The sequence below is a fragment of the Polyodon spathula genome, chromosome 29, assembly GCF_017654505.1.
Source record: "Polyodon spathula isolate WHYD16114869_AA chromosome 29, ASM1765450v1, whole genome shotgun sequence".
In the NCBI taxonomy this organism is placed as follows: Eukaryota; Metazoa; Chordata; class Actinopteri; order Acipenseriformes; family Polyodontidae; genus Polyodon; species Polyodon spathula.
Window position 1 is genome coordinate 4442719 of NC_054562.1, and position 27529 is coordinate 4470247.

At 50.2% G+C, this 27529-nt stretch overlaps 2 protein-coding genes across 3 annotated transcripts; one reads left to right on the forward strand and one right to left on the reverse strand.

Moving 5' to 3' along the window:
- The first annotated feature begins 703 nt into the window (after positions 1-703).
- si:dkeyp-117b11.1 (B-cell linker protein) lies at positions 704-17626 on the forward strand. Of its 2 annotated transcripts, none has more exons than XM_041232496.1 (15): positions 704-837; positions 1824-1849; positions 3138-3172; positions 4006-4043; positions 4177-4270; positions 4650-4711; positions 9679-9736; positions 10027-10149; positions 10461-10489; positions 12722-12761; positions 13476-13557; positions 14255-14285; positions 16028-16096; positions 16500-16658; positions 17483-17626. In XM_041232496.1, exons 1-15 carry the CDS (start codon positions 835-837, stop codon positions 17597-17599), a joined length of 966 nt encoding a protein of 321 aa, XP_041088430.1. In that variant the 5' UTR covers positions 704-834; the 3' UTR covers positions 17600-17626. The 2 variants fall into 2 exon arrangements, with proteins under 2 accessions (XP_041088430.1, XP_041088431.1); XM_041232497.1 differs by having other exon boundaries at positions 16500-16641; positions 17483-17602.
- A 3894-nt stretch (positions 17627-21520) lies between these two features.
- On the reverse strand, positions 21521-26994 carry LOC121302167 (peptidyl-prolyl cis-trans isomerase-like). Its single transcript, XM_041231984.1, has 5 exons — positions 26878-26994; positions 22713-22743; positions 22394-22482; positions 21921-22093; positions 21521-21653 (listed from the first exon to the last, which is right to left on the reverse strand). The coding sequence occupies exons 1-5, from the start codon at positions 26944-26946 to the stop codon at positions 21521-21523; spliced, it is 495 nt and encodes a 164-aa protein (XP_041087918.1). The 5' UTR covers positions 26947-26994.
- Positions 26995-27529: the final 535 nt, after the last annotated feature.

Sequence of the window (27529 nt, forward strand, 5' to 3'; positions counted from 1 at the left end):
CACTTATGTTTTGTTTTCGTGCACCAGACCAGGGTGTATTATTTAATAATACTAATATTAATATTAATACCAGCACTGTCCCAGGCAGCGAGGAGTCGATTTCATATATACATATATAAACAATTATTTTATTTCAGGACGTTTCAGACAAAAACCCTTTAGCCGTGTGGAAAGGAAAGGAAACCCAGCGCAGGTAATAGTATTTTATTTTAAATTATTATTATTTATTATTATTATTAATGATTATTATTAATGAATAATAATAATAATGAAGCACATTGAGATGCAGGAGGTTGCTTTGATTGCTACAATGATACATACTCTTGGTTTTGTGCACCAATATTTATTTTAACTTCGTGTAACTCTACGTCCTAACAGTTTGAGACTTGCACCTCTTTACTTTTACCTGCCGCATGATCAACTCCCTCTGAATGCACCTACGATGTTAAATCATAGCTCTCGACCTCTCTCCTGGCCCGTACCAATTGCCCAATTTGGAAGGAACCCTCTCACAGTGCCAGGTCACTCTGCAGCCCTCTCTTATCTCTAATCTGTTGTCTAGATTGGCAGTGAGGACAGTGGGCAGCTAACTTCTGTGTACAGATAACAAAATCAACAGTCCTTCTGCACTTCCTCTCTCTCTCTCTCTCTTCCTCTCTCTCTCCTCTCTCTCTCTCTCTCTCTCAGAAGAGTAAATTCTATCTCTGTTTTTTTGTTTTCTGTTGTCAGCTGCAGTGAGACAGTGCATCTCGGCTACAGTTCTGTTTACAGTCTCTTCTCCCTCTTGACTTGTTGCTGTAGCGCTGGACACAGTCTACTGAGGAACTTGGGAGCATGGTAACGTACAGCTGCTTATATACCTGTGTGTGTGTGTGTGTGCCAGTGTGCAGTGTGTCTGTGTGTGCACGGTCGTGGTTGTGTGTGTGTGTGTGTGTGTGTGTGTGGAGTGTGTGTGTGTGGGTCACACCAGTCACACAGACACACCACACCACAGTGTGTGTGTGTGTGTGTGTTTGTGTGTGTGTGTGTGTGGGTGTGTGTGAGTGGTGTGTGTGTGTGTGTGTGTGTGTGTGTGTGTGTGTGTGTGGTGTGTGTGCCACTGTAGTGTGTGTGTTTGTGTGGGTGTGTGTGTCTGTGTGTGTGTGTGTGTGTCTGTGTGTGTGTGTGTGTGTGTGTGTGTGTGTCTGTGTGTGTGTGTGTCTGTGTGTGTGTGTCTCAGTGTGTGTGTGTATATCCAGTGTGTCTCAGTGTGTGTGTGTTTCAGTGTGTGTGTTTCTCAGTGTGTAACTACAAGGTGTTTCCTGAGTTCATGCAGTCAGATCAGTGAGGCATTAATCAATAAATCCTGTAAAATATATTCTGCGGTTAATCGTTTTTAAGGAAGTCAGTTAGATTAGCAAGCTTTTAGTCAGGGCTACAGTAGGTTCTGGTAACCTGTTAATAGCATTTTCCCGGGTCTATACATACAGATTAAATGCATTCATATCAGCGTAGGACAGAGACAGAGAGAAAGAGCGAGAGAGGGTGGAGCAGGCATTGAAGCGTGGGAGAGAGACAGGGAGAGGAAGCAGCGATCACACAGATAGCATCAGTTCTGCTTGCTGGTGTGAAGACAAGTGGCACATTGTCAGCAGACTACATCTGTGTTTCCGTATTAATCATGACGAGAGGGAGAGAGAGAGAGAGACCAGTTCGCGTCTCAATTTTCTCCCGTTCAACGTAACTGGAGTGGAGCAGCGCTCCAGGAGCGGGGTCAGACACAGCTCCCGGGGTAACAGGACGATCTCTCTTACCTTTTCAATCTTTGTTTTTGTCTTTCACAGAGTTTTCTGGGCAGATTTAAGAAACCGTAAGTATTGCTGCAAGAATACATAATAATTAATATACAGCAGCGTGCCCATGTATCAGAACACTTCATTGCTTCTGTATCACAACACCCCATTGCTTCTGTATCAGAACACCTCATAGCTTCTGTATCAGAACACCCCATTGCTTCTGTATCAGAACACCCCATTGCTTCTGTATCAGAACACTCCATTGCTTCTGTATCAGAACACCCCATTGCTTCTGTATCAGAACACCCCATTGCTTCTGTATCAGAACACCCCATTGCTTCTGTATCAGAACACCCCATTGCTTCTGTATCAGAACACCCCATTGCTTCTGTATCAGAACACCCCATTGCTTCTGTATCAGAACACCCCATTGCTTCTGTATCAGAACACCCCATTGCTTCTGTATCAGAACACCCCATTGCTTCTGTATCAGAACACCCCATTGCTTCTGTATCAGAACACCCCATTGCTTCTGTATCAGAACACCCCATTGCTTCTGTATCAGAACACCCCATTGCTTCTGTATCAGAACACCCCATTGCTTCTGTATCAGAACACCCCATTGCTTCTGTATCAGAACACCCCATTGCTTCTGTGGTTCTGATTTGCTGTGCTTCTGAAATCAAACCGCTGGAGCTGAAAATCTGGAGCAAAACAGGCGAGTGAGTGATTGTCTCATTTAATGATGTCTAATAGAGCACACGTGCAGTTCATTTAAAATAGTCAGAGTAAAGGAACACAGAGCCACACATGATAAAACGCAGGAGACTTTTTAGAAGTTGTTTAAGACTCCTGATTAAAGCACAAAGCAGTCGAACATTTTCACACACCAGTGCCTATTGTTTCTATATGAGTGATTACTGAGTGGAAACTGAGATTCTCACACCCAGAGGTTTCCATGCAAGCGGGTATATGAAGGATCTCGATGGCAGATCTGGGTAGGTGTTCTGACACATTCGCACACAGATGTATTTATATTAACAATATTTAGATTTGGGCTTATCCCATTCAAACCGATTGACATTATTTTAGTAAAAAATAATTATAAAACAAGCTGTCGTTTCTCTCGCTTGTCTTTTGCGATGCCTTATCTGTTTCCCCAATGTCAATTCTCATTTATCTGTAATCTGCTTTATCTATTTAAACAAATCTTTAGATAAATACTGTTTCAGCCCTCCCTTCCTCCTTGCTCCCCCCCCCCTGACTGCTGTGAAATGGACCAGCCCGCGGTGAGCGCATTGTATCTAATTGTGATGTCATAGAATTTCAACCTGGGTTAACCCCGCCTCTTGTCCCTCATAGGCTCGGTGTCCCACCAGCCCCGCCCAGAAGAGCAGGTAAGTGATGAGGTCACCGCGTCTCATTCTCTTGGCCTCTTTGACAAAGAGAAGGAGATGTTGATGTCTTTCATTGGGACAGAATAAACGATTAACCACAAGCTTTTAGGACCTCAGCGATCTCTTCTCCTTCAGGGGAAAGTAGGAAAGAGAGATCGAGGTTTACATGCAAAAGTGTGGCATCAGAACTTTAACAAAAACAACCCGTTTTGAATCACTTGGAAAACCAAAACCCAGGAGTGGCTGCATAACAAACAAAGAAAAAATATATACGTTCCAAGAATAGCATGTAAAGAAATTATAGTGAAAAAAAGGTAAATAAATACAACAAATGCATGTGTAAATAAATTATATATAGATAGATAGATATAGATAGATAGCTAGATAGATAGATAGGGCAGCGTGCACGAAGGAATATATGCTCTCGGAAGGAGCTGGATCTTTGGTACAGCAGTATTGGTGCTATGCTTTAGTGTGAGGGGACCCAGGTTCAGGTCTGTCCTCCACCTGCGCAATGCGCCTCCCTGCGTTATCACTATAATAATAATATCAACAATTGTATTAATACAAACATCTATAATAATAACTAAATGCATTTTTAAAGAAATGAACAGGAATTGTAAAACCCAGCATTCTGGCAACGATCAGTGTGAGTCCGGTTACTTTGACTGGAGAAGCAAGTCTTTAATCTTGATTTCAAAAGCAAGGTCACAATCTGGAGTAGTGGACGTTTGACCCCGCTCTGTCGCTCCGCTCCCTCAATGTCACGCCTGCTACTCCTTAAGGAAATCACAGCTCGCCTTTGAAATGGGATTTGTATTTTTATACTGCAGATGCCAGCAGCGATAAGGGGTGGCCTGCGGATGAGTTTGTGAGTATCTTTGTGAAAATACATAAAGAAATAAAGAAATAAATAACCATTGGACGCCCTATTTTCAGCCCCGGCAACGTTTCATCATTCACCCCCACCGCCCCCCCCCCCCCCTCCCCCCTTCCTGTTTCAGAATGACGAAGACGGCGATACTTATGAAGCCCCCCCCTGCGAGCGCATGAAACTACCGCCCCCCCGGCAACAGGAGGACGAGGATGTCTACCTGGGTAGGAGGGGACAGCACAGAGCAGGGGTGGGAGTGAGACTCCCGCTGCAAAGCAGTTTGATCCAGTCCTGGTTTCGCTAGGAGTTTAATAAGTCAGACACACCTGAGCTTGTTAGCTAGACACACTGCGGACTGATCAAGCTGACAGGAAAATCTGGAATGGGTGACACTGCTGTGCAATAGGAGTCTTATTGCCAGCCCTGTTGCTGTTGTCACTATTATTATTATTATTATTATTATATTTTATTATTATTATTATTACACACATTCCATCGTGTGTAAGGTAGCAGACTGCAGGCTGTTGGGGTTACTATTGATCTAGTCAGTGCTACACAAACACTGAGCCTAAATCCTCTCTCTCTCTCTCTCTCTCTGTCTAGGGAGGACGTCGTCAAACTCTAGTAACACACCCCGACAGATCCCTCCCCCCAGACCTGTCAAGGTGAGCACACTGCAAGGGCTGTCTGTCTGTCTCTCTGTGTGTGCAGGGCTCAGTGTCTCGATGTGTGATCTGAGAGCTCAGTGTCTCAGTGTTTCAGTGTGTGCTCAGGGCTCAGTGTCTTAGTGTCTCAGTGTGTGTGCAGGGCTCAGTGTCTCAGTAGGGGTCTGTCTCAGTGTGTGATCTCAGGGCTCAGTGTCTCGATGTGTGATCTCAGAGCTCAGTGTCTCAGTGTGTGTGCTCAGGGCTCAGTGTCTCAATGTATGTGCAGGGCTCAGTGTCTCAGTGTGTGTGCAGGGCTCAGGGCTCAGTGTGTGCTCAGGGCTCAGTGTCTCAGTGTGTGTGCAGGGCTCAGTGTCTCAGTGGGGCTCAGGGCTCAGTGTCTCAGTGTGTGTGCAGGGCTCAGTGTCTCAGTGTGTGCTCAGGGCTCAGTGTCTCAGTGTGTGCTCAGGGCTCAGTGTCTCAGTGTGTGATCAGGGCTCAGTGTCTCAGTGTGTGTGCAGGGCTCAGTGTCTCAATGTTTCAGTGTGTGTGCAGGGCTCAGTGTCTCAATGTGTGATCTCAGTGTGTGTGCAGGGCTCAGTGTCTCAGTGATCTCAGTGTGTGTGCAGGGCTCAGTGTCTCAGTGTATGTGCAGGGCTCAGTGTCTCAATGTGTGATCTCAGTGTCTCAATGTGTGATCTCAGTGTCTCAGTATATGTGATCTCGTGCATGTCTCAGTGTGTAGTGCATGGCTCCGAGTCTCAGGTGTCCAATCAGTGTCCTCTCAGTGTCTCGGTATCGAGTGTTGGGTACTCAGGGCTCATGTCTCAGTGTTGTGCAGGTCTGCAGGCTCAGTGACTCTCAGTGTCTCAGTGTGTGTGCAGGGCTCAGTGTCTCAGTGTGTGTGCAGGGCTCAGTGTCTCAGTGTGTGTGCAGGGCTCAGGGCTCAGTGTCTCAGTGTGTGTTCAGGGCTCAGTGTCTCAGTGTGTGTGCAGGGCTCAGTGTCTCAGTGTGTGTGCAGGACTCAGGGCTCAGTGTCTCAGTGTGTGCTCAGGGCTCAGTGTCTCAGTGTGTGTTCAGGGCTCAGTGTCTCAGTGTGTGCTCAGGGCTCAGTGTCTCAGTGTGTGCTCAGGGCTCAGTGTCTCAGTGTGTGTGTGCAGGGCTCAGTGTCTCAGTGTGTGTTCAGGGCTCAGTGTCTCAGTGTGTGTGTGCAGGGCTCAGTGTCTCAGTGTGTGATCTCAGTGTCTCAGTGTGTGCTCAGTGTCTCAGTGTGTGTGCAGGGCTCAGTGTCTCAGTGTGTGTGCAGGGCTCAGTGTCTCAATGTGTGTGCTCAGGGCTCAGTGTCTCAGTGTGTGTGCTCAGGGCTCAGTGTCTCAGTGTGTGTGCAGGGCTCAGTGTCTCAGTGTGTGTGCAGGGCTCAGTGTCTCAGTGTGTGTGCAGGGCTCAGTGTCTCAGTGTGTGCTCAGGGCTCAGTGTCTCAGTGTGTGTGCAGGGCTCAGTGTCTCAGTGTGTGTGCAGGGCTCAGTGTCTCAGTGTCTCAGTGTGTGTGCTCAGGGCTCAGTGTCTCAGTGTGTGCTCAGGGCTCAGTGTCTCAGTGTGTGCTCAGGGCTCAGTGTCTCAGTGTGTGCTCAGGGCTCAGTGTCTCAGTGTGTGTGCAGGGCTCAGGGCTCAGTGTCTCAGTGTGTGTGCAGGGCTCAGTGTCTCAGTGTGTGCTCTCAGTGTCTCAGTGTGTGCTCAGGGCTCAGTGTCTCAGTGTGTGTGCAGGGCTCAGTGTCTCAGTGTGTGCTCAGGGCTCAGTGTCTCAGTGTGTGTGCAGGGCTCAGGGCTCAGTGTCTCAGTGTGTGCTCAGGGCTCAGTGTCTCAGTGTGTGTGCAGGGCTCAGTGTCTCAGTGTGTGTGCAGGGCTCAGTGTCTCAGTGTGTGCTCAGGGCTCAGTGTCTCAGTGTGTGCTCAGGGCTCAGTGTCTCAGTGTGTGTGCAGGGCTCAGTGTCTCAGTGTGTGCTCAGGGCTCAGTGTCTCAGTGTGTGTGCAGGGCTCAGTGTCTCAGTGTGTGTGCAGGGCTCAGGGCTCAGTGTCTCAGTGTGTGTGCAGGGCTCAGTGTCTCAGTGTGTGTGCAGGGCTCAGTGTCTCAGTGTGTGCTCAGGGCTCAGTGTCTCAGTGTGTGCTCAGGGCTCAGTGTCTCAGTGTGTGTGCAGGGCTCAGTGTCCTAAGGGTGTGTACAGAGGCGCTCAGGACAGTAAAATCAACAAAAGGGCACAGCAGGTGTGCAGGGCTCAGTGGTCTCAGTGTGCAGGGTGTGGACGCAGTCTTCAGTGTTTCAGGGCTCAGAGTCACATGTGTGTGCAGGCTGCAGTGTCACATGTGTGCTCAGGGCTCATGTCTCAGTGTGTCTCAGGCTCAGTGTCTCAGTGTGTGTGCGGGCCATCAGGGCTCAGTGTCTCAGTGTGGGGTCAGGTCTCAGTGTCTCAGTGTGTGTGCAGGGCTCAGTGTCTCAGTGTGTGTTCAGGGCTCAGTGTCTCAGTGTGTGCTCAGGGCTCAGTGTCTCAGTGTGTGTGCAGGGCTCAGTGTCTCAGTGTGTGTGCAGGGCTCAGGGCTCAGTGTCTCAGTGTGTGTGCAGGGCTCAGTGTCTCAGTGTGTGCTCAGGGCTCAGTGTCTCAGTGTGTGTGCAGGGCTCAGTGTCTCAGGGTGTGTGCAGGGCTCAGTGTCTCAGTGTGTGTGCAGGGCTCAGTGTCTCAGTGTGTGTGCAGGGCTCAGTGTCTCAGTGTGTGTGCTCAGGGCTCAGTGTCTCAGTGTGTGCTCAGGGCTCAGTGTCTCAGTGTGTGTACAGGGCTCAGGGCTCAGTCTCTCAGTGTGTGTGCAGGGCTTAGTGTCTCAGTGTGTGTACAGGGCTCAGTGTCTCAGTGTGTGCTCAGGGCTCAGTGTCTCAGTGTGTGCTCAGGGCTCAGTGTCTCAGTGTGTGCTCAGGGCTCAGTGTCTCAGTGTGTGTGCAGGGCTCAGGGCTCAGTGTCTCAGTGTATGCTCAGGGCTCAGTGTCTCAGTGTATGCTCAGGGCTCAGTGTCTCAGTGTATGTGCAGGGCTCGGTGTCTCAGTGTATGCTCAGGGCTCAGTGTCTCAGTGTATGTGCAGGGCTCAGTGTCTCAGTGTGTGTGCAGGGCTCAGTGTCTCAGTGTGTGTGCAGGGCTCAGTGTCTCAGTGTGTGTGCAGGGCTTAGTGTCTCAGTGTGTGTGATCAGGGCTCAGTGTCTCAGTGTGTGCTCAGGGCTCAGTGTCTCAGTGTGTGTGCAGGGCTCAGTGTCTCAGTGTGTGCTCAGGGCTCAGTGTCTCAGTGTGTGTCTCAGGGCTCAGGGCTCAGTGTCTCAATGTGTGATCTCAGGGCTCAGTGTCTCAGTGTGTGTGCAGGGCTCAGTGTCTCAGTGTGTGTGCAGGGCTCAGTGTCTCAGTGTGTGATCTCAGGGCTCAGTGTCTCAGTGTGTGATCTCAGGGCTCAGTATCTCAATGTGTGCTCAGGGCTCAGTGTCTCAGTGTATGTGCAGGGCTCAGGGCTCAGTGTCAGTGTGTGCTCAGGGCTCAGTGTCTCAGTGTGTGTGTCAGGGCTCAGTGTCTCAGTGTAGTGGAGGTGCTCAGGGCTCAGTGTCTCAGTGTGTGTCAGGGCTCAGTGTCTCACTGTGTGTGTGCAGGGCTCAGTGTCTCAGTGTGTGTGTGCAGGGCTCAGTGTCTCAGTGTATGTGCAGGGCTCAGTGTCTCAGTGTGTGCTCAGGGCTCAGTGTCTCAGTGTGTGCTCAGGGCTCAGTGTCTCAGTGTATGTTCAGGGCTCAGTGTCTCAGTGTGTGCTCAGGGCTCAGTGTCTCAGTGTGTGTGCAGGGCTCAGTGTCTCAGTGTGTGTGCAGGGCTCAGTGTCTCAGTGGGTGTGGAGGGCTCAGGGCTCAGTGTCTCATTGTGTGATCTCAGTGTCTCAGTGTGTGTGTGCAGGGTCTAGTGTCTCAGTGTGTGCTCAGGGCTCAGTGTCTCAGTGTGTGCTCAGGGCTCAGTGTCTCATGTGTGTGTGTCAGTGTCTCAGTGTGTGCTCAGGGCTCAGTGTCTCAATGTGATGTGCAGGGCTCAGCGTCTCAGTGTGTGTGGGCTCAGGGCTCAGTGTCTCAGTGTGTGTGTCAGCGCTCAGCGTCTTAGTGTGTGTCAGGGCTCAGGGCTCAGTGTCTCAGTGTGTCATGTGCTCAGGGCTCAGTGTCTCAGTGTGTGCTCAGGGCTCAGTGTCTCAGTGTGTGGTGCAGGGCTCAGTGTCTCAGTGTGTGCTCAGGGCTCAGGGCTCAGTGTCTCACTGTGTGCTCAGGGCTCAGTGTCTCACTGTGTGCTCAGGGCTCAGTGTCTCAGTGTGAGTGCAGGGCTCAGTGTCTCAGTGTGTGCTCAGGGCTCAGGGCTCAGTGTCTCAGTGTGTGTGCGCAGGGCTCAGTGGCTCACTGTGTGCTCAGGGCTCAGTGTCTCAGTGTGTGCTCAGGGCTCAGTGTCTCAGTGTGTGCTCAGGGCTCAGTGGCTCAGTGTGTGCTCAGTGTGCTTGCAGGGCTCAGTGTGATCTCAGTGTCTCAGTGTCCGCACATCTCAGTGTCAAACGTGTGTGTGCTCAGCAGGCTCAGTCCCGTGTTGATGTCCAACTCATGTGGCTCACTTGTCGTCCACAGGGCTCCGCAGGATCTCCAGTGTGTCACTCGTGCTCAGGCCTTCATGGGCTCCTCAGTGTGACACCCGAGCTCTGTAGTACAGAGTGCAGTGTGTGATCTCCGTGGTCCAAGTGTCTTGAGGGGCTACAGATCTCAGTGGTCAGCAGTGCCATAGACGTCTCATGTGTAGTGCAGTTTTTCAGTGTCTCAGCGCCAAGTGTGCTCAGGCTCAGGCGCTCAGTGTTTTAGTGGTCCCAGGGTCAATGTGAGCACACCTCCTTGTCCTGAAAGCTGTGTCTCAGTGTCTCAGTCCTTCTTGTTTCTCCTCCTCTTGCAGATCTCGAGGTCGGTGCCAGAGACTGAAGAGCAGTTTTTCAACCCCAGCGCCAAGAAACGTAACCCTCAGCTTTAACCCATTTTTGTACACTCTGTGAAAGCAGTGATCACATCAGCAAACTGACATGAAATTAAAAGAAAAGAGTGAGGGTTCTGTCACTCTCACACTGTCACTCTCTCACCCTCTCACTCTCTCCTCTCTCACTCTTAAACACTGTCACACTCACTCACTGTCACGTTCTCGCTGTCACTCTCACTCTCTCCTCTATCTGTCTCTCACACTCTCTCACTCGCGCTCTCTCTCTCTCTCTCTCATCTCTCTCTCTCTCATTCTCTCTCTCTCTTTCAGCTCCGCAGATCAATCGGGAAGCGAAGCCTGGGAGTGGTATGAAAGCCCCTCCCCCAGAGAGAGACCCCGCCCCCGACCGAGTGCCGCCCCGCAGACCCGCCCCCGCAGTCCAGCCCGAGGAAGGTACCGCAGTCGCAGCGTGAACACACACGCACACACACACACACACACACACACACACTCGCATGCACACACACAGACAAACAAAGAGGGAGGCACTACATATTTTCTTTTCACAGAACATAATCTTTAGCAATATCATTAAAATATAAATAAACCAGGGTGTTATATTTTCAACACATTGCTAGGTATAGATATAGATACACATTGAAAAGCTGCTCTGTATTCCATGCATTATATCTCTGCTGTGTGGTCAATGTGTCGCCGCCCTGGTGGCCGTCCTCTAACTCTGCTGCTCTGCGCTTGTCTTGCAGACGTCTATCTGGATCCCAACGAAGGGCAGGTAGGCCTCTACAGCCAGCAGGCCTGATATTATTATTATTATTATTATTTATTATATTATTATTATTATTATTATTATTATTATTAGTCATTTAGCAGATTGTTTGGCTTTTAATCAAGCGAGGCGTCACTTGCTCAGGGTCGCACAGCTTGCTGCTGCGAGTCTCTTCCAATAGAGACCTCGGTTGTTTAACGTCCTCCAAATGAAGGACGCAGCCACCTGCGGTTCAGTGACTCTGCTCAGAGTCTCACTGCCAGCGGACCTCAGTGTGCTGGTTTTGGTGAAAAACCTCATTGGTAATCACGACCCCTGTTGTTTTGTAACCTTCTACCAGTCCCCTCTGCTCGCTGCTCTCTCTTCTGTGTTCAGTCTGTTCTGGTCAGATTTGTGGAGCGACGAGAGAGAGCTCTTCTGTTCTGCTGACTCTGTGTTCAGTTTTGTGTTCAGGTACCAGTCTCTGCTCGCTGCTCTCTCTCTGTGTTCAGTTTTGTGTTCAGGTCCCAGTCTCTGCTCGCTGCTCTCTCTGTGTTCAGTTTTGTGTTCAGGTCCCAGTCTCTGCTCGCTGCTCTCTCTGTGTTCAGTTTTGTGTTCAGGTCCCAGTCTCTGCTCGCTGCTCTCTCTGTGTTCAGTTTTGTGTTCAGGTCCCAGTCTCTGCTCGCTGCTCTCTCTGTGTTCAGTTTTGTGTTCAGGTCCCAGTCTCTGCTCGCTGCTCTCTCTCTGTGTTCAGTTTTGTGTTCAGGTCCCAGTCTCTGCTCACTGCTCTCTCTCTCTCTCTGTGTTCAGGTCCCAGTCTCTGCTCGCTGCTCTCTCTGTGTTCTTTTGTGTTCAGGTCCCAGTCTCTGCTCGCTGCTCTCTCTCTATGTTCTTTTGTGTTCAGGTCCCAGTCTCTGCTCGCTGCTCTCTCTCTGTGTTCAGTTTTGTGTTCAGGTCCCAGTCTCTGCTCGCTGCTCTCTCTGTGTTCAGTTTTGTGTTCAGGTCCCAGTCTCTGCTCGCTGCTCTCTCTGTGTTCAGTTCTGTGTTCAGGTCCCAGTCTCTGCTCGCTGCTCTCTGTTTTGTGTTCAGGTCCCAGTCTCTGCTCACTGCTCTCTCTCTGTGTTCTTTTGTGTTCAGGTCCCAGTCTCTGCTCGCTGCTCTCTCTCTGTGTTCAGTTTTGTGTTCAGGTCCCAGTCTCTGCTCACTGCTCTCTCTGTGTTCAGTTTTGTGTTCAGGTCCCAGTCTCTGCTCGCTGCTCTCTCTCTGTGTTCAATGTTTTGTGTTCAGGTCCCAGTCTCTGCTCGCTGCTCTCTCTCTGTGTTCTTTTGTGTTCAGGTCCCAGTCTCTGCTCGCTGCTCTCTCTCTGTGTTCAGTTTTGTGTTCAGGTCCCAGTCTCTGCTCGCTGCTCTCTCTCTGTGTTCAGTTTTGTGTTCAGGTCCCAGTCTCTGCTCGCTGCTCTCTCTCTCTCTGTGTTCAGGTCCCAGTCTCTGCTCACTGCTCTCTCTCTATGTTCTTTTGTGTTCAGGTCCCAGTCACTGCTCGCTGCTCTCTCTCTGTGTTCAGTTTTGTGTTCAGGTCCCAGTCTCTGCTCGCTGCTCTCTCTCTCTCTGTGTTCAGGTCCCAGTCTCTGCTCGCTGCTCTCTCTCTGTGTTCAGTTTTGTGTTCAGGTCCCAGTCTCTGCTCGCTGCTCTCTTTCTCTCTGTGTTCAGGTCCCAGTCTCTGCTCACTGCTCTCTCTCTGTGTTCTTTTGTGTTCAGGTCCCAGTCTCTGCTCGCTGCTCTCTCTCTGTGTTCAGTTTTGTGTTCAGGTCCCAGTCTCTGCTCACTGCTCTCTCTGTGTTCAGGTCCCGGTCTCTGCTCGCTGCTCTCTCTGTGTTCAGTTTTGTGTTCAGGTCCCAGTCTCTGCTCGCTGCTCTCTCTCTCTCTGTGTTCAGGTCCCAGTCTCTGCTCGCTGCTCTCTCTGTTCTGTGTTCAGGTCCCAGTCTCTGCTCGCTGCTCTCTCTCTCTCTCTGTGTTCAGGTCCCAGTCTCTGCTCGCTGCTCTCTCTCTGTGTTCAGGTCCCAGTCTCTGCTCGCTGCTCTCTCTCTCTCTGTGTTCAGGTCCCAGTCTCTGCTCACTGCTCTCTCTGTGTTCAGGTCCCAGTCTCTGCTCGCTGCTCTCTCTCTCTCTGTGTTCAGGTCCCAGTCTCTGCTCGCTGCTCTCTCTTTCTCTGTGTTCAGGTCCCAGTCTCTGCTCACTGCTCTCTCCGTGTTCTCTGCAGGGGGATGGTGATGAGGAGCTGTATCTTGAACCCAACACAGGTGAGTCAGGGACCCTTTTAGAGACATTGTGACTCTCATGTCACTGCAGATATAACTCGCTGTGATCCTGACTGGCTGCATCCTAGTTCATATTGTATTCTAGCAGTATTATTATTATTATTTGCACTGATTGTAAACTACACTGTGTTTAAATATGAAGCTTGCATTGGAACCCTGTGCTGCCCTGGAACACCTGTGCGAGTCATCTGGGATAAAGGCGTCTTGCTTTTAATTAATAAAGAAATGTTTTTAATTTGAGTAACAGTTGCTGAATCCAGTGAGGGTATTGTGTATTTATTATTTGTTTTTGTATGTTATTTGTAGTTTGTATAAATGTTTTAAGTATCCCTGCATGCAGTGTTGTAATGCAGTCCGCTGACAAGCGCTCCTGTGTTTTTTAAGCCGACCGGCAATGTACATCGCAGGTGTGTTTTTGCGATCTATTTATAAACTGGACTCAAAATTTTAAAGATAGGCTTAGCAGGCAGATCAAATTATATTCAAATGAAATGACTCTCTCTCTCTCTCTCTCTCTCTCTCTCTCTCTCTCTCTCTCTCTCTCTCTCTCTCTCTTTCTCTCTCTCTTCCTCGCTCTCCAGATCAGTCCCTCCTCCTCTCTCTTCCTAAAATCCTCTCGGTCTCTCTCTCCGGGCATACCTATTCTTTCTTTCTCTCTCTCTCTCCATTGCATTCTGTCTGTGTGTTTATTTCCAGCCTGCCCCCCCAGCCCACAGAACGCAGCCAAACTGGGGGTCCCCCCCCCCTCACCGGGACCCTGCAACTATAGGAGCCCCCCGTGAGTACCAGCGCCCCCTAATTTCAGTGTGTGTGTGTGTGTGTGTCTGTGTGTGTCTGTGTGTGTGTGCGTGTAGTGCTGTACTGATTCACTGTGTGTACGGATGAATCGTGATGCTTTCTCTACATGATATATTTTAATAGAGGTCTGTATAGTTTGTATTGGAATACACGACCACAGCACATTGTAGTTAAAGAACTACAGCTCCCAGCATCCCTCACCACTGCCGCATGCTGGGAATTGTAGTCACAGCTAGGGCTGTACCGATGCACCGCGTATGGATGAATGAAGTCGGTATCGTTTGTATTGACACAAGACGACAGCACAGCTCACTGTAGATCACAGAGCGGTCCTTGAATGAAGAATCCATGTGTTTTATGTTTTATAGCTGGTATGAACACACTCTTTCCTGGTCTCATTTTTAACCACATGGTCCATCATTAATCTTGTCATGCCTCCTGCTTCCCTCCTCCTTCTCGAAACTCTCCACCTTTATCTCGACCGCTCTGGAGTTCGATCCAGACTTCGATCGCTTTGGCTTTTTCCTCGGCTGAAGAGATTGGATTATTTGAACCAGTCCTCCCAGTAGCTCTTGTGGGACCAGCCCAGTATTTTTTCGTGTCCCTCGAAAGTTTATAAATAAATAAATAAATCACTTTTTTTTTTTTTTTTTTTTTTTTTTTTTTTAATCTAACAGTCCAAAGCCTCCATTGCCTCGGTCGAAATCAGTAAGTAGCTGCTGTTAATGTATTCATGTATTCATTCATTTTGCCCATTATTGGTTTTATTAATATCAGTCTGACTCTGTCTCTCTCTCCTCCCCCTCTCTCCTTCTCCCATTCTCTCTCTCTCTCTCTCTCTCTCTCTCTCTCTCTCCTCTCTCTCCTTCCCCATTCTCTCTCCCTCTTTCTCTCCTCCCCCTCTCTCCTTCCCCATTCGCTCTCTCTCTCTGTCTCTCTCCCCTCTCTCCTTCTCCTCCTCCCACCTTCCCCTTCCCCTCCCCCCTCTGGCCCTTCCCCATGAGGATCGTCCGCCTCTCTCTCTCTACCTCTATCTCTCTTCCCTTTCCTCACCCTCCTCTCCCCATTCTCTCTCTCTCTGTAGAAACTGGAATCCCAGCTTGTCCTTCCCCATTCTCGCTCTCCGCTCTCGCTCTCCTCGTTCGCATCTCCCTCGTCCTCGCCTCGCTCTGTCTCCCCTATCCAATCCCCTCGGCCCTGGTCCCACTCCTCCGGCTCTCTGTAAAGATGTCGTCTCTCTAGACTCGACATCTTTCCTCAGGCTCCCTCCCTCTCCTCAGTGAGAGCCTGCTACCATAACCACAATCCTCTCTTATCCCTGTCAGCTTTCCCTGTATTTGGTTCTCTTACAACCTCATCTAGCGCCCAGGCTCGCGGCTTCCCCTTGCGGAGACACGTAGGACTGTCAATCGCAGCTTGATGGTACGTGGGTACAAAACAGGGGCGAAATGATTATTTATTTATTTGAACTCTCCTGTGCTTTACAAGTGCTTCCCTGTGCTTTACCAGAGTTATACTCTGCTCACTCCCTGCTTTACCAGACCTCTCTGTGCTTTACAGTGCTTCCCTGTGCTTTACCAGACCTCTCTGTGCTTTACAATGCTTCCCTATGCTTTACCAGACCTCTCTGTGCTTTACAATGCTTCCCTATCTCTCTTTGCTTTACAATGTGCTTTACCACACCTCTCTGTGCTTTACAATGCTTCCCTGTGCTTTACCACACCTCTCTGTGCTTTACAATGCTTCCCTATGCTTTACCAGACCTCTCTGTGCTTTACAATGCTTCCCTATGCTTTATCATCCCTCTGTGCTTTACAACGCTTCCCTATGGTTTACCAGACCTCTCTGTGTTTTACAATGCTTCACGGTGCTTTACCAGCCCTCTCTGTGCTTTACAATGCTTCCCTATGCTTTACCAGACCTCTCTGTACTTTACAGTGCTTCCCTATGCTTTATCATCCCTCTGTGCTTTACAATCCTTCCTATGCTTTACCAGACCTCTCTGTGCTTTACAATGCTTCCCTATGCTTTACCAGACCTCTCTGTGCTTTACAATGCTTCCCTATGCTCTGTTAGTTTCAAACGTCTGTTGTTGAAGTGGTTAATTGTCATTGAGTATTTCCTGCTAGAATCCAGTATGAATTGGGATGCAGCCAGTTAGGATCACAGTGAGTTATCTCTGCAGTAACAGCGTGGGCGTCTCTTTCACTAGAGAGGGAGTCCGTGTCTAAGTGTCCCCGCCCTCTTATTCTCAGCAGCCAATCCGACGCCAGTGAGGTCATCTCTGTCCAGTGGTCCTGGGGTGGGTGTGTCTGTTTATTTACACTTCCTTCCTGTCAGCTGACACTTGGTGTGGGGGGGTGTGGGGTCACATGACCGCCCCTGTTTCATTCAAAACGGTCAAGTCTCACACACCTTTTACCTTTCACAACCCCCTCTCTCTCTCTCAGGGCTGTGACTGGTTTGCTGGTTCCTGTGATCGCAAGATGGCTGAGTCTCTGCTCTACAGGATAAACAAGGTAACAAGCAGAGAGGCAGCTCAGCGTTCACACCATGTGCACACACACACACACACAGACAGAGAGACGCAGGTCAGCACACACACACACACACACACACACACCAAACAGAGAGAACGCAGGGTCCACACACAACACACACACACACCAACAGAGAGACGCAGGTCAGCACACACACACACACAACAGACAGAGAGACGCAGGTCAGCACACACACACACACACACAGACAGAGAGACGCAGGTCAGCACACACACACACACACACACAGACAGACCGAGACGCAGGTACAGCAGCACACACACACACACACACACCAGACAGAGAGACGCAGGTCACACACACACACACACACACACACACACACACGCTCGGTGTGTCTCTCAGCGTGTCTCTGTTTCAGGACGGCTCGTTCCTGGTGCGTCTCAGCTCGGCTCAAGGTTCGAAGCAGCCCTACACTCTGGTGGTTCTGTACAAACACAAAGTCTACAACATCCCCGTGCGCTACCTGGAGAGCAGCCAGCAGTACGCACTGGGGAAGGAAGGCAAGAAATCAGAGGAGGTGAGAGAGAAGGGGAGAGGGGGGGAGAGGAGGGGAGAGAGAGATAGGGGGAGGGAGAGGGGACTGAGGAAAGCTTAAAGAGGGGTGGAGAGGAGGGAGAGAGCAGGAGGAGAGGAGGGAGGAGGTGAGATCAGGAGGATAGGGGAGGGAGGGAGTGAGGAGGAGGAGGGGAGAGGAGGAGGGGAGAGGAGGAGGGAGGAGGGATGGCAGGAGCCGAGATGGAGGAGTTGAGAGGAGGGGAGAGGAGGGATGGGAGAGAGGATGAGAGGTGGGAGATGGGGGGGATATAAGGACGGAGAGGAGGGCGGATGGAGGATGGAGGTGGGGAGGAGGAGAGGAGGGATGGAGGAGGTGGAGAGAGGTTGGGGATTTTAGGAGGGGAGAGAGGGAATCTTGGATGGAGATAGGAATAGAGAGTGAGGGAGAGGAGAGGGAGGGAGGGATGAGGGAGGAGTGAGAGGAAGGAGGGTAGAGATGTGTAGAGATGGTTCACTATCTTCATTATTATGGGTTTGAAGAAATTTAAAAGTAGATTTTTAATTACAGTCTACCCCGGATGAATCACTATGAACTTCAGCTGTCCCTCCCTCCCCCGCCTTATCCTTTCTCCAGTTGCTCAGATAAACTAGTAAAATGGATTTTTATTTTAACAAATGTTTTAATTCCCAGTCCCTCTACCGTCCCTCTTCTGAGGAGGGTGAGAGGAAGGAGGGAGTGAATGGGTAGAGAAGTTCACTATGTTCAGTATTATGAGTTGCAAGAAATATAAAATGGATATTTTATTTTAATAAAATGTTTAATTCCCTCTACCGTCTCTCCCCCAGCTTTTCTCCAGTCTCTGTGACATCATCGATCACCACAGGAAGAACCCTCTCCTGCTGATTGACAGCAAGAGCAACGCCAAGTACAGCAGCTTCCTGACTCACCCTGCACGGCCCTGAGCGGGACGAGAACACAGAGCTAGAGACCCTAGAGACCCTAACCCTAACCCTGACCCACCCTGCGCAGGCCTGAGCAGGACGAGGACATCAGAGCATTAGGGACCCTAACGCAAACACCCACCTGACCCTGCAAGGCCCTGAGCCAGAGCTGAGAACACCCTGCAACGACCCTGAAGAAAGCTGGACACTAAACCCTGGACACCCACCCTGAGCGGGACCTGACGATGAACACAGAGCTCTAGAGCTGAGACCCTAACCCTAACCCTAACCCTGACCCACCCTGCACGGCCCTGAGCGGGACGAGAACACAGAGCTAGAGACCCTAACCCTAACCCTGACCCACCCTGCACGACCCTGAGCGGGACGAGAACAAGCCCGTAGCGACCCGAGCGGGACTGATACGGAACACAGAGCGGGAGGCGAGAACCAAAGCTAGAGACCCTAACCCTAACCCTAACCCTGACCAACCCTGCACGGCCCTGAGCGGGACGAGAACACAGAGCTAGAGACCCTAACCCTACCCTGACCCACCTGACCCTGATGGGACTAGAACTTACCTTGCAGCCTAAAGAATAGAACAGAGCTAGAAACGACCCTAAGCTAGGACCTAACAGAGCTATACTAACCCTATACCCTAACCCTAACCCTCCACCCTGCAACGGGCCCTGATCGGACGAGAACACAGAGCTATAGACCCTGAGTAACCCTAACCCTAACCCTAACCCTGACCCACCCTGCACGGCCCTGAGCGGGACGAGAACACAGAGCTAGAGACCCTAACCCTAACCCTAACCCTGACCCACCCTGCACGGCCCTGAGCGGGACGAGAACACAGAGCTAGAGACCCTAACCCTAACCCTGACCCACCCTGCACGGCCCTGAGCGGGACGAGAACACAGAGCTAGAGACCCTAACCCTAACCCTGACCCACCCTGCACGGCCCTGAGCGGGACGAGAACACAGAGCTAGAGACCCTAACCCTAACCCCGACTCACCCTGCGCGGGACGAGACCACAGAGCTAGACTCTAACCAAGTGCCCTGCGCGGGCATGAGCGTGACCAGACCGCAGAGCTAACCCTAACCCTAACCCCGACTCACCCTGCGCAGGCCTGAGCAGGACGGGACATCAGAGCATTAGGGACTCGCAAACACCCACCTGAGCAGGACGGACGAGACTCAGACTGGGTTGATAGGGTTATATAGGTTTTAGGTCAATTATCCCTTGTAAAAGTGTCCCACAGTAACAGCAGAGCACAGTGTGGTGAAACACAGATGTCTGAACCATAGGGTTAGGGTTAGAGTCTTTATATCGACTAGAAAACTAGGGAACACTGTGAAGAATTTTTTTTGTTTGTTTGTTTTTATCAGCAAAGTCCTAAATCTGTAGTTATTATTATCTTGTTATTTATTAAAAGCAATGATATGTATTATTTGTGTTTCTGATGCCGAAGACTTTTCTTCCAGTTTTTGTCTCTAACTTATTGGTAAACGATTATTAAATGTGGAATAAATTAATGTGCACAGGTTTTATTCCTAGCATTTGCACAAGTGTGGGTCCACAAGAGGGGCCAAAGCAGTTGATACCTGGCAACAAGCCATACACTTCCAGTTTTTGTCTCTAACTTATTGTAAACGATTATTAAATGTGAATAAATTAATGTGCAGGGTTTTATTCCTAGCAGTTGCACAGTGTGTCCACAAGAGGGCGCCAAAGCATTGAATACCTGGGACAAGCCATCACTCCCACTGAGCGCTCAATTACTTAATTAGACCCTTCCAGAACAATACATTACAACAGAGAATTAAACAAGGCGTGATCAAAAAGATGAAGGGGTTCTCGATGAGTATGGCGAATTGGAAATGAACAACCAGCCACAAGCAGTCCCCCCTACAGGGTCAATTGGGGAGCCCTGATTGACGTCTCCATTCGCCATCGTCATTTTTAAATGTATTTTTCTCACTTTCGCAAATGTTTAAATAGGTTTGTATGAGCAGTGTATGAGTTTGAGAAGAGTGTCTGTCTCTGCACAAAATACCACTACACCGGTCCAATTAACAGGTTACACTTGATAATATTCGAGGAAAGCGTGCAAGTTTCCCATCAACGCTCATGAGGTCAAGAACATAACAAGCAAGGGGGCGGGGGGGGAAGTACCTTTTCCACAAATCCCCAGACCTGCGAAAGACGGTCACCTGAAGGTGTGTGTGGGTGTGTTGTGTGAAGGGGGTTGGAGGGTGTGTACGCTAGTGTGTGCGTGGTGGTCTGTGGCTGGGGGGGGTGGGGCGACGGGAGGCCCTAAACTGACACCACAGAGCTAGCGGGTGTGACTCCCCAATAGATGATTACAGTGTCGGCGGAGGGAGACCTGCTTAAGTGTAAGCAGTAAACCAGACGAGGCCATCATCTCATAAAAACCGACAATGGTATCACACAATTGAAAATTATTGAAGCAGAATGCCGAGGAGTATTCCAAAGGTTTAAACACTCAAACCCTAGCCCCCTGGACCTTGTGCTTTCAAGGGCGCTGTACGCAGTACTGGGTGTTCAGAAGCTCCGCCTCAATCATCTAGTATTAGAAGTGAAACAGATTGCTGGAAGTAAGGAGGAACCACCACATACGTGTGTTTTAACTTTGCATTATCTGATCTTTCTTTTTCTTTTCCATTTGTTTGATTTATTTTTTTAAACATCATACTGGGAGTCCAAGCCCCGAGAACCAGTCGAACTCCCCTATCCTGAAGACACAAAATTGAACTCAATAAATAAGAATGACTCCTGGTAACACAGCAAGGTCCAACCTTAACTCACTGAGCCCCTCCCGATATAAAAACAAATAAAAAAATAAATCTGAAGACTGAGTGGGGGGACCCCGACCTGAAATATAGAAACAAACCGAACCCCCCGATTGCAGTGAGGGCCACGTCTTGCGTGTAGTGTGTGTGGGTGTGTGGTGGGTGTTTTGTGTGTGGGGTGTGGTGGGGGTGGGGTGCTGGCCCGCATTTCCCAAAGATATGGGCGGTGTGGGGGGCCACGGGAGCTAGGTTAGAAAGACACAATGCGAAACTGGGGTGAGCTCTGCATTAGTGTATTACACTGATGCAAACACCGGGCCTCAGTAAAACCTGGTATCAATATTGAAATGATCAGAAGCCAGGAGTTTTGAGCAGTGTTAGAAACTCACACTATACGTGCCAACCAGAGGATAGGAGGGCCCCACAAACGGACACTCTAGGGGACTTAGAGGAGAGCAAAGGCTGACAGGAGGAGATGGACCGATGAGTGAGAAGGGTAACATTACGAACTATTCATCTAGAATTGACAACCCACGTGTCTTGATCTGTAATAGTTTATATGGCTTGCAGTGTATTTACTAACAACATGCAAATAACTCTCCTATGATTGCAAGAGCAATGGGAACAAAAATGAAACTAAAAAATAATGATGACTCCTGGGGCAAGTTCCAACCTTAGGACCTCCTGAATATAAAGGGGGTGGAAACACTCAAGAGTTTACTTTGTCATCTGATCTTTATTTCTTTTCTATTTAAATCTGTTTTATTTATTTTTAGACACAATTGGGAGTCCAACCCCGAGAAGCCAGTCGACTATCCATGAAAAAGAACAAAAATGAAACTATATAGATAGAAACAAAACCCGTTGCGGTGAGGGGCCACGGCCCTGGCGTTGTTGGAACAGGAGGGATCTGGGGGGGGGGGGGGGGGGGGGGTCTCATCAACTTGTTCCCGCAGTCCACCACGTGACCTTGGCGAGAGGTGTGCATTTTTGTAATAGGGCTAGAAAATCCCGCTTTCAGGGACCTTAGCTGAGCAGATAGCCTTCCCACCCACGACCTCCCGAACACAACATGCTTCCCACTATGGTCCGGCAGGCGGCGGTCGCTGAACGGGTCCCATTCGGTTTCACGAGTTTTCGGATTGAGAGGAGAGCCTTGAAGAACTGGTGTTGCCGCTAGAAGAGCCGTAGCTTTCCACCTTCCTGATGATATCCATCCCACCCACGACCTGCCCGAACACAACATGCTTCCCATCCAACCTGAGAGAGCGAGAGACGGACAGGAGGGGAGAGAGAGAGAGCAAGAGACAGGAGGAGAGGGGATAGAGAGAGACATTACTAACATATTCAACTAGAATTGCAAACTCAATTTTTTGTAATAGTTATAACTGCAGTGTACAATAACAACATGCAATCAGACTCCTGTTGCAGAGCAATGTTCCCCAGCAGTCTGCTCATTCCCAGTGTACACAGGTAGTAAACCCAGGGGTGGTCCGGGCCGCTGTGCGGGGGGCAGAGGGGGCTCACCAGGCAGTCTTGGCAGTGCAGATGAAGAACTGCGAGCCGTTGGTGTTGGGGCCCGCGTTGGCCATGGACAGGATCCCAGGGCCAGTGTGCTTCAGTCTGAAGTTCTCATCCTGGAACTTGTTCCCGTAGATGGACTTTCCGCCAGTCCCGTTGTGGTTGGTGAAATCGCCGCCCTGCAGGGAGAAGAGGCAGAGCGGGTTTCAGAGCGCTGCTCCCATTCAAACCAGGGTTAAACGCGCCTATCCATGCGTCCGGTCCGCACGGGTCCCTTCGGGTTTAATACAGAGGAGTTTCGGAGTGAGAGAGAGAGCGCGAGAGACTCACTCAATGTTGCAAATTGTTTTTTTTTTTGTAAACTATGTGCACGAGTCGGTTCACGTTCAAGCACGTAATTCAATACGGACAGATCTAGATGCACACTGATGCAATAGAGAGAAGCGGTCGCTGCACCCCCTCCTCACCCCCCCTCATACCTGGCACATGAAGTCAGGAATCACTCTGTGGAAGCAGGAGCCCTTGTACCCAAAACCCTTCTCCCCGGTGCACAGCGCACGGAAATTTTCTGAAAAAAAATAAAAATAAAATAAAAAAAAAATCAATCATGTGAGGCTTCACCCGACCGACATGCATCACCTTTACAGCAAGGAAACAAACAGAACCAGCAGCTGAAAGCTGGTCTGTGCTTCTCACAACACAATGCTCTATAATCACAACACAATTATCAAATAGAACCAGCAACTGAAGGCAGGTCTGCAGTCCCCCACAATGCTCTCGAAATCGAGATGCAATTACCTGCAGTCTTCGGTACAACATCAGCCCGGAGCTGAAAGAGAAAGTTGAAAGCGTAGTTTAGCAATGAAATCACCGATCAGACAGCCGTCTTTATCCAAGGAGACTTGCAGGCATGGCAGAGCTCAATAAAATACCCGGTCTCCCGTAGAACAGAGGCTCGCCCCAGGTGAACACACCCAGCATGCATGGATCTCCAACGCATGGATCTCCTGCAGTAAATCTCTCTAAATAGGGGCAGTGCCATTTAAGGCCTTATCAGTAAGGAGTGCAGGGTTACAATGCAAGCTTCATATTTAAACAGTGTAGTTTACAGTAACTAAAAATAGTACTGTTAGAATACAATATGAACTAGGATGCAGCCAGGCAGGATCACAGTGAGTTATGTCTGCATGGATGCATTTAGAAATCATGAGAGATCTTGAGATGACTGTTTGAGGGTGAAATGCTGTTCAAAAAGGGGGAGGGGGGGGAACCCTAAGAATAGCGACTCCTGCACCTGACAGGTCATCTTGCAGTGCCTCCTCATTCTAGAGGAGAGACAGCTGCAGGAGAGAGGGAAGAGGGGACCCAAGTGAGACAATACACAGCTATGGACAAAACTTCAGCATCATCTAGAACTCAGAGACAGAGATATTTAACTATATCTATATACTGGTGATGGGACAAACATCCAAGCAAATATTTGACATGTACTCCAATACCAAAATCAGATATTCATGTTTGTTAAATCACAAAAATACCTTCCCTTCCTTACTGGCTCACCAGAATCTGCACGACAGTTTTTTTTGTTTTGTTTTGTTTTTAAAAAGTAGAAAACTTAGCCCCTCAAACATGCAAGATTCTGGACACATGAAACTCTGTCCTGTGTACCCCATGCTGGCTTCAGGGCTCTGCAGTTTGCTGCACACAAGACCACGCTAGAGCCGCTGGTTTCTCAATAATAAAGGGGCAGCTCTGCCTGGACTGAAACCAAACCCCTTTCACTGGAATCGCTACCGGCAGACCGCCAGCGCCACCTGCGATCTTAATTATCCTGAAAATTAGGATCGCGTTCATTGCAAACGGGAAGAGTCTCAATGCAGTGCATGACTAACCTGCACCCCACCCTCGGCTGATGCTGGTATTTTAGCACCGCCAGCCCCCTACTTTCACAACAGGGTTTGTTTATTTAAATAATAACACATCATGATCTCTAGGGCGCTTCAGTTCCTGTCAGAACTGCCCATCAGAACGCGAACCGTTCCAAATGGGAGGGACTACCCCGACACCCACGTTCTGCGCCCGCCCCTCACCTGTCTGCCTCGGACAGCGAGCTCACACACCTGCATTTAAATTAATGGCTTAATTTTAAAACTGTTAAACTAGCTGCATATCGCACTGCACCGCGCCAATTTTTATACAACCCTTGACAAAAACTAGCTTTGTTTTTCTGGCATCGATAACGTTTGATTGCATTTAAAAGGGCGTTGTATCGGTGTTTCTATGTCGCTCTTCAGCAGCGCGTTGTAAACGGGGGAGGGAGGGGGCGCAAGACATTAAAAGCCACCCCTCATTATAAATCACGCGCGCTGCAATTTATTTGGTAAACAAAAACAATCTTTCTTCCCAAGCCCGGATACCGACAAACGAAACACAATGTTAATTAAATGAATAATATTTAATGTGTGCAGGGGGGCCCGATGACAGACATATCTATTCGATCAGTACTGTAGTAACTGATAAAAGTTAATCGATATTTCAATGCCGGATATTCTTTCGGAATCCGATTCCCCTCGGCACGCAGCGTGGCCCGCAGTCCCGGTTTGCAGCAGCAATGCGGTCCGCTTCTACAGCGTTTCACGAAACTGGCGACATTATCAAATGACAACAAAGCGCTGCCCATGCAGTGGAAATAACCCAGCTTTAATACCCCGTTCACTGTAATATTTAACAATTACGAACCCTGCACCGGCGCTTCGAGCGGGTCTGGATTCATACACAATAAAACGTGCAGTAAATTACAGCGGGTCTGGATTCATACACAATAAAACGTGCAGTAAATTACAGCGGGTCTGGATTCATACACAATAAAACGTGCAGTAAATTACAGCGGGTCTGGATTCATACACAATAAAACGTGCAGTAAATTACAGCGCCGCCGTCCTTCCTCGCCCACGTGTAGGCGCGCCCTGCCGGGGACGCGCAGCGCGCACACACTGCACCGATCGATACAGCGATTACAAAACAGTCAATACCGAGGGGTCTGTACACGGGACACCGGCACCTCCCCCCCCTGCAAACAGTCAATACCGAGGGGTCTGTACACGGGACACCGGCACCCCCCCGCCCCTGCAAACAGACAATACCGAGGGGTCTGTACACGGGACACCGGCACCCCCCCGCCCCTGCAAACAGACAATACCGAGGGGTCTGTACACGGGACACCGGCACCCCCCCCCCCTGCAAACGGACAATACCGAGGGGTCTGTACACGGGACACCGGCACCCCCCCGCCCCTGCAAACAGACAATACCGAGGGGTCTGTACACGGGACACCGGCACCTCCCCCCCTGCAAACGGACAATACCGAGGGGTCTGTACACGGGACACCGGCACCCCCCCGCCCCTGCAAACAGACAATACCGAGGGGTCTGTACACGGGACACCGGCACCTCCCCCCCTGCAAACAGACAATACCGAGGGGTCTGTACACGGGACACCGGCACCTCCCCCCCTGCAAACAGACAATACCGAGGGGTCTGTACACGGGACACCGGCACCTCCCCCCCCTGCAAACAGACAATACCGAGGGGTCTGTACACGGGACACCGGCACCCCCCCGCCCCTGCAAACAGACAATACCGAGGGGTCTGTACACGGGACACCGGCACCTCCCCCCCCAAACAGACCCCTGCAAACAGCCCCTGCAAACAGACAATACCGAGGGGTCTGTACACGGGACACCGGCACCCCCCCGCCCCTGCAAACAGACAATACCGAGGGGTCTGTACACGGGACACCGGCACCCCCCCCCCCTGCAAACAGTCAATACCGAGGGGTCTGTACACGGGACACCGGCACCTCCCCCCCCTGCAAACAGTCAATACCGAGGGGTCTGTACACGGGACACCGGCACCTCCCCCCCCTGCAAACAGACAATACCGAGGGGTCTGTACACGGGACACCGGCACCTCCCCCCCTGCAAACAGACAATACCGAGGGGTCTGTACACGGGACACCGGCACCCCCCCGCCCCTGCAAACAGACAATACCGAGGGGTCTGTACACGGGACACCGGCACCCCCCCGCCCCTGCAAACGGACAATACCGAGGGGTCTGTACACGGGACACCGGCACCCCCCCGCCCCTGCAAACAGACAATACCGAGGGGTCTGTACACGGGACACCGGCACCCCCCCGCCCCTGCAAACGGACAATACCGAGGGGTCTGTACACGGGACACCGGCACCCCCCCGCCCCTGCAAACAGACAATACCGAGGGGTCTGTACACGGGACACCGGCACCTCCCCCCCCTGCAAACAGACAATACCGAGGGGTCTGTACACGGGACACCGGCACCTCCCCCCCTGCAAACAGTCAATACCGAGGGGTCTGTACACGGGAGATAAGCGCCTCTCTGTCTATATGCAGACAGGAGCCCAAAAAAAAAAAAAAAAAACACACACAAGACCGGCAAGAAATCTGGGAAAATATGCCGATACTTCCACAGAAAAATGACATCCACGCCCAATCCCCCAACACACATCGATGGGGGGGAAGGGTACTTATGACTCAAAATAATAGCATAACAACAAGCAAGAGCCGGTTTCGGAAGAACTCGTGAACCGGGCAGCGCATATAAAAGCAGCTTCCCTCTGAAGCTGTCCGAGGCGTGCGTGTCGCTGCAGTCTGTGCAGGACGGTCCTAACGGGAGAGAATGCACTGGGCATTGCAAAGCAACACAGCGCGCTTCATCTGTATTTAGGAATGCAAACTTTGCTATAAAAACACTTAAATGCATAATATTGCACACGGCTTGTGAATTTATCGTGTTAAATTGATGCATGGGGCCGATGCAGCAAATGCAGATGAAGCGAATACACGCTGACCAATACAACGTTATTAATTCTGCATTCACAATTCTGGATCTGCGGTTCCGAAGGGCTGGATTGTAACTGTCATTACCTCCATGACCACTCTGCCGATGGCCTGGCCGTCAACAGCCATGTCGAAGAAGACCTTAGGGCAAGCCATCGTGTCGCACTCGGGTCTCTGCGATCAACCGCGGCTCTGAGGAGAAGAGATGCTCGCAGCCCGAGGACGCGGCTTTATAGGGCGGTAAGACCAGCGCAGGGAGCGCCCCGGCCAATAGAAGGGTCGGGAATATCGAATGACACCAGAGCGGACCAATAAAAAAGGCGAGCCGTCGATTTATTTATTTTTAACGGTAAGGGTGTGGTCATAGCGGAGGGCGTAATCGACAACGGACGTAGCCAGTAAACAAGAGATTTGGAAGGCTCTGCAGGGAGTTTTAATCCAATCAGGTGTCAGCAGTAGTGATGGACGGTGCTTCTAAACGACGCGTTCCGAGGCCCCGCCCACTCCCTCCACAGAAGGTAACGAAACTGTGTCGCTATGTCCGCCATGTTGGATCTAGAGCTCTATAGTTTACTGCGCAAAGCAGCCTATGATAGAGCCGCTATGGCGCCAGTTTCTCAATAGTTTTAAGACCAAGGTAAAATGCGGACTAATAATATATTATATATACACATACGTAGTCTGGCTTTTATAAGTTAACATTGGTTTTAATAATACAATAATATACTGTCATTTATAA

Bases quoted from the DNA above. Each gene is read 5' to 3' on its own strand.
- si:dkeyp-117b11.1 (XM_041232496.1), top strand. The intron at 1,850-3,137 runs GTAAGTATTGCT...TGTCCCTCATAG, and splicing joins CTGGGCAGATTTAAGAAACC to GCTCGGTGTCCCACCAGCCC. The intron at 12,762-13,475 runs GTGAGTCAGGGA...GTTTATTTCCAG, and splicing joins GTATCTTGAACCCAACACAG to CCTGCCCCCCCAGCCCACAG.
- LOC121302167 (XM_041231984.1), bottom strand. From the start codon at position 26,946: ATGGCTTGCCCTAAGGTCTTCTTCGACATGGCTGTTGACGGCCAGGCC. The intron at 22,744-26,877 runs GTAATGACAGTT...TTTCTCTTTCAG, and splicing joins TCGGCAGAGTGGTCATGGAG to CTCCGGGCTGATGTTGTACC. The intron at 22,483-22,712 runs GTAATTGCATCT...ATTTTTTTTCAG, and splicing joins TGTTGTACCGAAGACTGCAG to AAAATTTCCGTGCGCTGTGC.